This window comes from Dipodomys spectabilis, unplaced genomic scaffold (assembly GCF_019054845.1).
Source record: "Dipodomys spectabilis isolate Male_0828 unplaced genomic scaffold, ASM1905484v1 ptg000098l, whole genome shotgun sequence".
NCBI lineage: Eukaryota > Metazoa > Chordata > Mammalia > Rodentia > Heteromyidae > Dipodomys > Dipodomys spectabilis.
Genome location: NW_024870775.1, coordinates 6,533,380 through 6,544,584, shown reverse-complemented (window position 1 = coordinate 6,544,584; position 11,205 = coordinate 6,533,380). Strand labels below are relative to the sequence as shown.

Here is an 11,205-nt window from a genome sequence, read left to right as displayed (position 1 = left end):
TTGCGGCCTTGACAGCCAATCAGAGTCAGCCTAGGAACCCTAGTGCCGACAAATCACCAATTGAAACTAGGGGGCTGGCCGAAGTTGAGTCGGTGGCGAGAGGAGGCGGGGATGAGGAGAGGGCAAGCTACACCTCTTGCAGCCGGGGTCTCTGCTAGCCAATGGGAGAGGCAGAAATCCTGAAGGCAGTGGGGCGTGGCGCTGGGGGCTCCGGCAACCGGAGGCTGCTCTGGAGAGAGCCAATCGGAGTCAGAAGGTGGGAGAAGACTAGCCAATCAGCGTGCAGGATAGGCGAGGCAGGAGGCGGCAGAGGCTCGCGCTGACGCCGCTGGCTCCGTAGCTTCTGTCAGGGTTGCCGGGTGTGCGAAGGCGGCGGAGGCGGGAAGGCGGCGGGAGGTTGAAGGGAGCGATTGCGGACTTGCAAAAGGGAAGGAGAAAGACTGAGCAGTGATGGTGATGGCGGCTAAGAAGGGCCCAGGCCCAGGTGGCGGGGTCAGCGGGGGCAAGGCGGAGGCGGAGGCGGCCTCGGAGGTGTGGTGTCGCCGGGTGCGGGAGCTGGGCGGCTGCAGCCAGGCCGGGAACCGTCACTGCTTCGAGTGTGCCCAGCGCGGGGTCACCTATGTGGACATCACCGTGGGCAGCTTCGTCTGCACCACCTGCTCCGGCCTCCTGTGAGTGAGCCTGCCGCGGGGTGGGGGTGGGGGTCAGATCGGGAAAGGGAGGGCGGAGGACCGCATGGGTGTGGGGGCGGATCTCGGGACCCGGGGCAGTGCGGGAGGCCCAGGGTCGGAGGGCTGAGGACAACAAGGGGGGGGGGCACCAGAGGACACCGCACCTGACGAAAGAGTCGTCTACTGCAGGGATGTCGTGAGGAAGGGCCACGCAGGGGACAAGAGAGGCTGAAGCCATCGCGTTGCAGAGGGGAGGGTGGGGGTAAGGACAGACACGCAGGCTTCCTGGAAGGAGGCGAGGCCTACTGCAGGTGCTGAGGAGCAAAGTGGGCAAGAATTGAAAAAGAAACCCGGGGTGGGGATAGAGGGATTTAAAGGGACAGAAAAGGGACACCGTTAAAAGGAACTTCCTGGAGATGGAGAGCCAAAAAGGCAAAGAGTTTGGGTTAACTTGGATTATGATAGAGTACCTTTCTTTCTGGGGGCTTCGGGAGTTGTGTGATGCAGAAAGAATGGGGAAATAGGTGAGTTAACCAGGTTGTTGGCTTAGGCATATACAGTGGCAGATCAGGAGCGTGGGTTCAGTTGTAGATACTATTCTTGCAAGGCTTTGGAATGCTGTCACGCATATAGACTTCAAGATCTCGTATGAGATGAGAACCAATGGGTTATTCTGGTAGAGAGCTTAACTTTTCCAAAGGTATGGTGAACCATCATTTTATTTTTCTTTTACTTTTGTGTGGGTAATGAGGTTTGAACTCATGGTCTGGCTCTGTCCTTTAGTTTTTTTTTTTTTTTTTTTTTTTTTCTCAATGCTGGAGCTCTACCATTAGAGCAAACCTTCTGGTTTGTGTTCATGTATGTGTGGTTAATTGGAGAAAAAAGTCTTTCTGCCCGCGTTGGCTTTTAACCACAATCCTCAGATCTCAGCCTCCTGAGTAGCTAGGATTACAGACGTGAGCCATCAGCACCTGACCATTTATACTTTTTATTTTCTCCTTGCCATGCTAGGTCTTAGTGGTAGCCTTCATTAAACTCTTCTAAATTTGGTGTGGGGGCATTGCTCTTGTATCATCTGTCTTGTTACCCCTGGCATTGACACTGTATTTGGTCATGCCAGAGCTACTTTGGAGTCTTGGCTCTAGTTTTATAAAGTAAGTCCTATCTACTTAGAAAAGTATTTGATTAGATGCATAATTTAACATATGATTTCAGGCCTACATCTTTTTAGAAGCTTGTTGAGGGTTTTATTTTGCCTGTTATTTAAAGCATTATTTTAATACACCATTGTTCTGTTTTAACAAGCAAAGCTTCCCTTGTTTTTATATGCTTAGGAGCTGAGAAACAAGCAGTATTGTTCTTGTATGACAGATGGAAGAGCAGAAGCAAAGCAAGGTTTAGTAACTTATCCAGTGCCATATGGGGGTTGCTGTTTTCAACATTTGTTGTTTCATATTAGTTATGATTATGGCAGTCCAGAAATAAAGATCCAGGCCTCTTCTAAGGTACAATTTGAGACTATTTCTCTATTCAATTTTTACCTGTTTTATCCAATTTCTCTGAGTGTTGTGTCAAATTTCCTGGCATGTTGGGAGGATGAACCTGATTTTGATCTAAGTAAAAGCCATTGTGGCTCTTGGGACTGGAATTTAGAACACAAATAAGACTATCATAAGATGAAATAGAAACTCAGTTGACGCAAAAGAACTGAGTCTAGAGCAATTACTCTGTGCATGGAAGGAATGAGGTTTAGGAGTATTTTATAGAGGAAAGTAGAAAGAGGGAGAGAGTCTGGGAAGAAGGAAAGCAAAGCAGGAAGCTTATACTGATGGTCTAGCAGAGGTAGGGTCTAGGAAGAAAGTATCAGGAAATAGTATTAATTCATTCCATTGCAAATCTGGGATGGTATAAAAGGTAAAACTGCCTAAATGGGAAGGGCAGGCAGTGTTCTCATTCTGTTCTAGCTCTTAGATAGATCCCATAAATAATATTTCCTGTCTATAAGGAATATCCCACAATCAGGACAGAAGGCAGGCCAAAGGATGTAGGCTACATTAAAAACCTGATTTCTTTTACTAGAAAAGTTAACTCTTGCCATTTCAGCACACAGTTTGTAAGAAACCTTATCACTTTTTCCTGGATCACTTATCACTCTCATTGGGTGTACTGACAGCAAGTCAGACATGTGAACTGAGCTTACACTGGATGGAGGTGGCAGAAGATTGATAGTTTGTTGTTGTTTTTAAAGTGTTGGTCATGGGTCTTAAACTCTGGTCCTGGGCACTGTCCCTGAGCTCTTCAGCCACAGTGCCACTTCCACACAGTTATTTTAATAAAGAAGAAGTCCAAAAGGCCTGGCTCTGACATGTTTATATCTCAAACTGGGTGAGGCTTAGTTCCTTGGAGCTTCTGTTCCCATGGTAGGGAGTGAGAGGGATCTGCCAACCCTTTTGAAGTTTCAAGAGGATGTTTTTTGCTCAGAATTTTGTTAAAGTATTCGAATCACTCAGAGTGATTTTTGAGGTAAGTTTTTAGGAATATTATTTTAATGTTTAGAAAGTGCGAAGAGAAGGCTGGGAAGGTGGCTCAGTGCCTCGAATGCATGAGGCCCTGGGTTAGATTCCCTAGCACCACATAAACAGAAAAAATTGGAAGTAGCACTGTGGCTCAAGTGGTAGAGTGCTAGCCTTGAGCTGAAGAGCTTAGGGACAGCGTCCAGGTCCTGAGTTCAAGCCCCATGATTGACAAAAAAAAAAAAAAAAAAGTGAGAAGTGAGGCCAATCCTTTTTCAACAGGAAGTAAGAAGAGAGTGAAAGATTACAGGCTGGACCTGGGAGCCAGGCATGGTTGTACACACTTGTAATCCCAGCACTTGGGACGACCTGAAGCAGGAGAGGTAAGATTTCTGGGCTAGCCTAGAAATCTAGGGAGACTGAGAAAGAAAGAAAGAAAGAAAGAAAGAGGAAGGAAGGAAGGAAAAAAAAGAGTTGGGCCAATGAGAGCTAGCTTTTTCCTGGCTATAATTTACTTGAGTTCTGGTGGTACTTTTCATTTGCTAATTGGAGCTTTAATTAGCAGGACTAGGGAAAGGTATAGAAATCCTTTAGAAGGGTCTTCCAGTGATACCTCTCTCCTTTTTGTGGGGCCTGGAGGAGCTGGCAGCTGAACTACAGGTGGAAGCTGTGATGCAGGAGGTGCTTCTTGCTTGCTGCTAAGTGAAGAGAACACACCCAGTTCTGCAGGCTCACAGCAGCACAAGGAACACTTGGTATCTTTAGTCCAAATGGTTGGTTGTGCAGAGATTAGGATTCAGTGGTGGGGGAAGTAAAATTGTTGCAGGCCAACAACCTGCCACAGATAGTCAACAATTATTTATTCAGCACCTGTTGAGCTGCAGGTTAAGTGTAAGGAACTGGAGATATGGTACTCGTAAATAAAACAAGCAGGGTACTGGTCCTAGCTGCTCAGGAGGCTGAGATCTGAGAATCCCATTTGGAGCCAGCCCAGGCAGGAAAGTCTGAGATTCTTATCTCTAATTAAGCTGAAAGTGGAGGTATGGCTCAACTGGTAGAATATCAACCTTGAGCAAAAAAAAGCCAAGGGAGTGTAGGAGACCCTGAATTAAGCCTTAGTATCGGTGCGCGGGCGCGCGCACACACACACACACACACACACACACACACACACACACACACACACACACACACACACACACACACACACACACACAATCCTTTTGTATATACTTCTATACTTGTGGATAGTATGATGGAAATAAATCATCTTTTTGAAAATTTCCCTCAAGTATTTTGAGGGGAAATTTGAAATCTCATCTCTAGAATCCTAGCCACAGAAAGGAGACCTCAGGATTGGTTTTGGTTTTGGATTTTGGGGGTTTGGGGTTTTTTGTTGTTTTTTGCCAGTCCTGGGGCTTGTTCTCAGGGCCTTGGTGCTTTCCCCTGAGTTTCTTCTGCTCAAGGATAGCTCTCTACACTTGAGCCATAGCTCCACTTCTAACTTTGCTGGTAGTTAACTGGAAATAAAAGTGTCATGGACTTTCCTGCCTGACTTCGAATCATGATCCTCTAGAGTTCAGCCTCATAATAGCTAGGATTACAGGTGTGATCCACCAGTACCTGGAACAATCAGCTTTATTTTAAAGGTAAACTTTCTGTAGACTGTGTTAAAAATGTGTCTGCCTGTGAGGTCTGAGGAATCAGTTCAAAGCCAGCCTGGGAAGAAAAGTCCACGAGATTTTTATCTCTAATTAACCACCAGAAAACCAGAAGTGGTGTTGAGGCTCAAATTGGCTTTGAGCAAAAAAGCTCAGGGACAGTACCCAGGCCCTGAGTTCAAGCTCCATGACTGACCAAAAAAAAAAAAAAGTAAATAAAGTGCCTGCCTGTTCTGGAGGAGTATTCTGGGGGATTGTGTGCAGAATTGCTGGTGTTCCCAGCTGGCTGAATTAGCTGGTAGGGAGCAAAGTTAATTGCTCCAGCCAATGGTAAATTTCCTGATATAGAGAAAAATCCACATGTAAATATTGGTGGGTGGCTGTGAAGATCTCTTTATCCTTGCATGTGTGAGCTTATTTCTTTCTTCAGCCCTCTCCCCTCCCTACCCTGCTTTCTTTTTTAATGAGAAATATTTTCTCAGCTGTAGCAAAAGCCTATAGCGTTGGTGTGAGTGAGGGCTTGAGAGAGGCTGCTGGCTGCTGCTGCTTCTAAATTTGCATACGTGCTGCCACAGTTGTAGGTCCCAAATTTGACCTAGTTTCAAGTATTTGATTTTCTTCCAGTACCTAATTTCCTTAACCTGGAATCAGAGTCTTTTTAATTTCCTCCAACATATGCATATGCTTGTTTGTTTAGTTCTAGTTTTAACTCATCTAGTGGAGAAAGAACCTACTATTTGATGCTTAAGATGAGATAAAACAAACCATTCTCAATGGATGCTGGTGACTCACACGTTCAATCCTAGCTATTCAGGAGGCTGAGATCTGATGATCTCGGTTCAGAGCTAGCCTGAGCAGGAAAGTCTAACCACCAAAAAGCTGGAGTGGAATTGTGGCACCAGTGGTAGAGTGCTAAACTTGAGCAAAAATGTTCTGGGACAGCACCTAAGCCCTGAGTTCAAGCATCAGGTCCAGCACAAACATCAACACACACACAAACACACTAGCTACTAAGCAGTATCTGGTTCCAAAGCAGTGGTTTAAATATTCTTTTTTGTTCTGGTTTCCTGAATAGCTCTATGGATAAATCATTGTGTTTTTGTTGTTGTCATTTGTACTGGTACTTGAGCTTAAACTTAGGACCTGGGTGTGGTCCCTTAACTTTTTCACTCAAGGCTGGCATTCTACCACTTAAGCCACAGCTCTGGGCTGGATATCAAGAGACGTGCTTTTCTTTTTTGACAAGTTCATGTATAACATGTATCTTAGTTTCTCTGTCTGCTAGTTAGATCTTCCTCTCTCGCTCTTTCTCGTGTGGGTGGGTGGGTGGGTGGGTTGGAGTGGGGTTTGTGTTCAGGACCTCTCACTTGTCAGGCTAATGCCCTACCAGGGAACTTTTTATTTTTTCCAGGTTGGTCTCAAACCTTCATCCTAAAGATCTCAGCCTCCTAAGTAGCTAGGATTATAGGACTGAGCCACTGTTAGGACATTTTTATCTCCATGGAAGAAAGATAGAGTATGTTGTTCAATAATTCAGTACTTTTCTATTTGTCTGGATTGGAGAGGTACACATGTAAGTTGCCCCTGTTTAGTCTCGTTCCTCCCTTCTGCTCTCCTTAGCTTCCATATTTACTTCTACTGGGCAGGTAGACTGACAATCTACTAAATACTGATTTAGGTACTTTATTTTAGGAGGAGGATGAATAACTCATAAAACTCCTAGGAAAGTAATAAACTACTGACAGAAATGGAAAGAAGGGGAAAAGGAAAAAACAAATGTACAAAAATGATTCAGATTGAGACTAGAGAGGTAAGTAGCCGGTAATATGAGGCCTGTACTTTACTCTGCAAGGATAGGAAGGCTTGAGAAGCATAGGAAATAGGTTGAAGCAGAATTTAGGAAGAGGTTCGATAAATTTAGTGAAATTGACCTTGGAATGGGACAAAAGGAGAGGTTTCTTATCCCTAATAGAGACTCTTGGTTTGAGTTAGAGAAAAGAGCTAAACAGAGGCAGAGGAGTAGAGTCCCAGTGGCAGAGAGACACCACCCAGGGTGAATGAATTCCAACACAAATACTCAGAGGCCAGGAATTCCCACGTTCAAATCTGGCACAAATGAAAGAAATTGGCATACTAGGTGGAACTGGGTTTTTTTCCACTGTTGACTTGGCAGAACCTTCTTACCTGAGCAGCTGAGCAGGTTTGATATTTTTATGAAGCAAAATATAGGCCGGCTTGAGGGTAATGACCACAGAAGAACAAAAGTGCTGGTATTTGTGGAAATATTTGTGTGCTTAATAGAACCAGAGGGGAGAGAGGAAAAGAGAATTGGGCAGAGGGAGCAGGTATATGTGCAAATGGCTTAATTCACCAAGAATTTTGGAGCATATCCAGATGTTTTTTGTTTGTACTGGGTCTGGGTGGTGTCCCTTGGCTTTTTTTGCTCAAGGCTGGTGCCCTACCACTTGAGTCACAGCTCCACTTCTGACTTTTTGCTGATAAGAACCTTATGGGGCTGGGAAGGTGGCTAAGTGGTAGAGTGCTTGCCTTGCATGCATGAGGCCCTGGGTTCAATTCCTCAGCACCACAAGCAAAAAGAAAAATAGCCGGAAGTGGAGCTGTGGCTCAAGTGGTAGAGCGCTAGCCTTGAGCTGAAGAGCTGAGGGACAGCGCGCAGGCCAAGAGTTCAGGCCCATGACTGGACCCAACAAAACAAAACAAAACAAACCTTATGGATTTTTCTGCCCAGTCTGGACTTGAACCAAGATTCTCTGATCTCATCTACCTAGCTACAGATCCTCCAATCTCGGCCTCCTGAGTAGCTAGGATTATAGGCAGGAGCCACTGACACCTGTCACTTGAGATACTTTAAGGGCAGTGAAAAAGAAACTAAAGACAGGCCAGATGACTTGCTTCAGTAATGGATTTTCTTTCCATTGGAAAAAATTGCCCTATTCTGGCTGGGCAAATAAGTTTATCTTGGTATTTCCCCCTCAGTACCTCCAGGGTGGAAGTAACTAGAAGGATTTAGTGTGATAACTGAAGGGCAGTACCTCTCTAGCTTTCTCCTCTTTGAAAAAACCTGAGAGTTAACATTGGGGGACATTGGGTGCATTTGGTTGGGAGGGTTGGGTTTTGTTTAATTCCAGGCCCATGACTCACATCTGGCCTGTCACATGGTGCTGGACCAGACCCAAGGAAACACAACACACCTAGACCATTTGCTTTCAGCTGCTGGCAGGAGAGAGCTCCTTTCTAAATTGCTTCTCTCAGCCAGCAATGGCCTCCCTATGATTCAGAAAGAAGTACTCTGACTCATAGGCCATGTCACTAGGCCTGTTCCTGGGCTGCACAGTGTTGCCTTGTCAACTTCTCCCTTCCTCCAAACTGTGGCTCAGGTTGACACACATCAAGGTCAGAGCCGTGCTTTTTGTACTGTACTATGGAAACATCTTGTTCCATCACATTTCATTTGGCCCAGCACACTTAAATCATTTCTTACTTCCCTTCATCTTCCCACCCTCCTCCCTTCCTCAAACAACCCTCCAGTTCCGGCTCAGTTCTGTTGTTCTAAGCATCTGCTTTTGATGGATGCCTAGGTAACACCCCCCAACCCCCCGTGTACACCCCCCCACACACACACACAATAATAAGGAAGCACACCTTCCCTATTTACACTTTGCTAATAGTTCCTGATTATCCTTTCAGGAAATGTCAATGATGGTCTTGTGATAGGCTCAGAATCTGTTTTTCTAGTGTAAACATAATACCTTTTGCCAATCCCATAACCATTTCTCTTCCTGCCCCTCCCCCTTCCCCCACTGCTACATCCTGGAGTGCCGTTCTGCCTGATCCATCGGTGACTGACTAAATGGTACCTACCACCCTAAAGAGCCTCTTTCCTCTTTCTCTCTCTCTAATATATATATATATTCTGTCTGTATTGTATATTGAACTCAGGGCCTGGAGGCCTGGAGCTTGCTAGGCAAATGCCCTACCATTTGAGCCATGCCTCCAGTCTTCTTTTTTTTTTTTGGTCAGTTGTGGGGCTTGAAGTCTGAGCCTGGGCACTGTCTCTCAGCTCTTCAGCTCAAGGCTAGTGCTTTACCACTTGAGCCACAGCACCACTTCTGGCTTTTTTCTGCTTATGTGGTGCTGAGGAATCAAACAAACTCATGCATGCAAGGCAAGCGCTCTACCACTGAGGCACCTTCCCAGCCCCTTCTTTTTTTCTCTTCCTTCCTTCCTTCCTTCTTTCTTTCTTTTCTTTCTTTCGTTCTTTCTTTCTTTCTTTTTTTCTTTCTTTCTTAATTTCTTTCACTGTGGGGCTTGAATTCTGGGCCTGGGCACTGTCCCTCAGCTCTTCAACTCAAGACTAGTGCTCTACCACTTAAGCCACAGCTCCACTTCCAGTTTTCTGGTGGTTAATTGGAGATAAGAGTCTCACAGATTTTCCTGCCCAGGCTGGCTTTGAACCGTGATCCTTAGATCTTAGATCTTAGCCTCCTGAGTAGCTAGGATTACAGGCGTGAGCCACAGGCACCCAGCTCCCTTCTTTTTTTTTTTTTTTCTGCTCATGTGGTACTGAGGAATCGAACCCAGGGCCTCATGCATGCAAGGCAAGCGCTCTACCACTGAGCCACCTTCCCAGCCCCTCCCTTCTTTTTTTTTAATGTTTACTTTTTTTTTTTTTTTGGTTGGTCATGAGGCTTAAACTCTGGGCCTAGGCAGTATCCCTGAGCTCTTCCTCTCCCTGAGCTCTTCAGCTCAAGGCAAGCACTCTACCACTTGAGCCACATTGCCACTTCCGGTCTTCTGGTGGTTTATTGGAGATAGGAGTCTCTCGGACTTTCCTGCCCCAGGCTGGCTTTGAACCATGATCCTCAGATCTCAGCCTCCTGAGTATTACAGGCGTGAGCCACCAGAGCCCTGCTAACATTTACTTTTTAGATAAGAATCTCATGCTTTTGCTCTGGCTGGCGCCTCTGACCATGATCTTCCTACCTCCACTTTCTGAATAATTAGGATTACAGGCACGTGTCACTATGTACCTGACAAGGAACCTTATTGATCCTCTCCTTAAGCACCTAGTAGTCAAAGACTAGGTCTTACCATTTTTGTATCCTCCCCCAGCCCCCAAATGCCTACCATGATGCCTTGTGTTTTGGCAAAGATTTGTTAGTGAGAGGTCAAAGAGAGTACTGAAGCAGGGCACCTGTGGCTCACATCTGTAATCCTAGCTTCTCAGGCGGCTGAGCTCTGAGGATCAAAGTTCAAAGCCAGCCCTGTCAGGCAAATCTTGAGACTCTTGAATTCTAATTAACCACCACCACAAAAAAACAAAACAAAACACACACACAAAAAAACAACTAGATGTGGAGGTGTGGCTCAAATAGTAGTGTGTCAGCCTTGAAAGAAAAAGCTAAGGCTAGATTATAGGGATGGTGAGGGCAACTCTAGCCATACTTCAAGGAGGTCTAGAGGCGTGGCTCAAGGGGTAGAGTTTCACCCAGTGAATAAAAGCATCAGGTAGTGAGTTTGAGTCCCTGTCTTGGACAAGAAAAAGAAAAAGGCCTAGAATTTTGGGTGAGGAGAGCCTAGGGGTTAAGGAGAGAAAGAGTAATAGAGAAGGCATAAGAGCAGGCTGGCTACAATTAAAAGCCAACCCAGCCATTAGCAAGAGAGGCCTTAGGAGAGAAAACTGGACTGTCTTGGAAATGTGATCCACATGACCTTGGGGCAAATCATATTTAAGGGCTATTGTTTGATATGTAGAGCCAAAGCCTAGCTCTTGGCTTTCCTGCCCTCACCTTTCCTTCAGGCACCAGCCCCTTTGATAATGCTTGTTTGGTGTGAGGATATTTTGACAGACTGTATTTGAAAATCAAACAGCAGGCTTGGCAGAATGACCTGACCGTAGCCTCCAGTATTCTGTTCTTTGTGAGAATCCCTTAATAAGTAGTTTATCATCTATAAGAACAACCACCCAAGCCAGGTGCCAGGGCACATATCTGTGATCCTAGCTACTCTGGAGGCTGATATCTGAGGACTGAGGTTGAAGGCCAATCAGGGCAAGAAACTTTATGTCACTCTTATCTCAAGCACCAAAAAAGCCAGAAGTGAAGGTGTGGTGCCAGTTGGTAGAGTGCTATCCTTGAGAGAGAGAAAAAAGAAAAAGCTAAGAGACAGCACCCAGGCCCTGAGTTCAGGCTCTAGGATTGATACCCCGCAAAAAGAAAAGAAAAGCTGCCCAACCTAATTCACCCTGTCCTATGTCATCTCCCCCACCTCTGCCATCACTTAACATGGATGAATTCACTGCCCATCTTCCAGATTTGGCCAGAATACCTTGGTGCAGTG

General features: G+C 45.6%; 1 protein-coding gene across 2 annotated transcripts in view; it reads left to right on the top strand.

Moving 5' to 3' along the window:
* Positions 1-311: 311 nt before the first annotated feature.
* The window catches only part of Agfg2 (ArfGAP with FG repeats 2), a 32,694-nt gene continuing 21,800 nt past the window's right edge, over positions 312-11,205 (top strand). For both annotated transcript variants that reach the window (XM_042686595.1, XM_042686594.1), the window contains exon 1: positions 312-671. In XM_042686595.1, the coding sequence (XP_042542529.1) occupies positions 451-671 (221 nt within the window). In that variant the 5' untranslated portion in view covers positions 312-450. The remainder of the gene's footprint in view (positions 672-11,205) is intronic.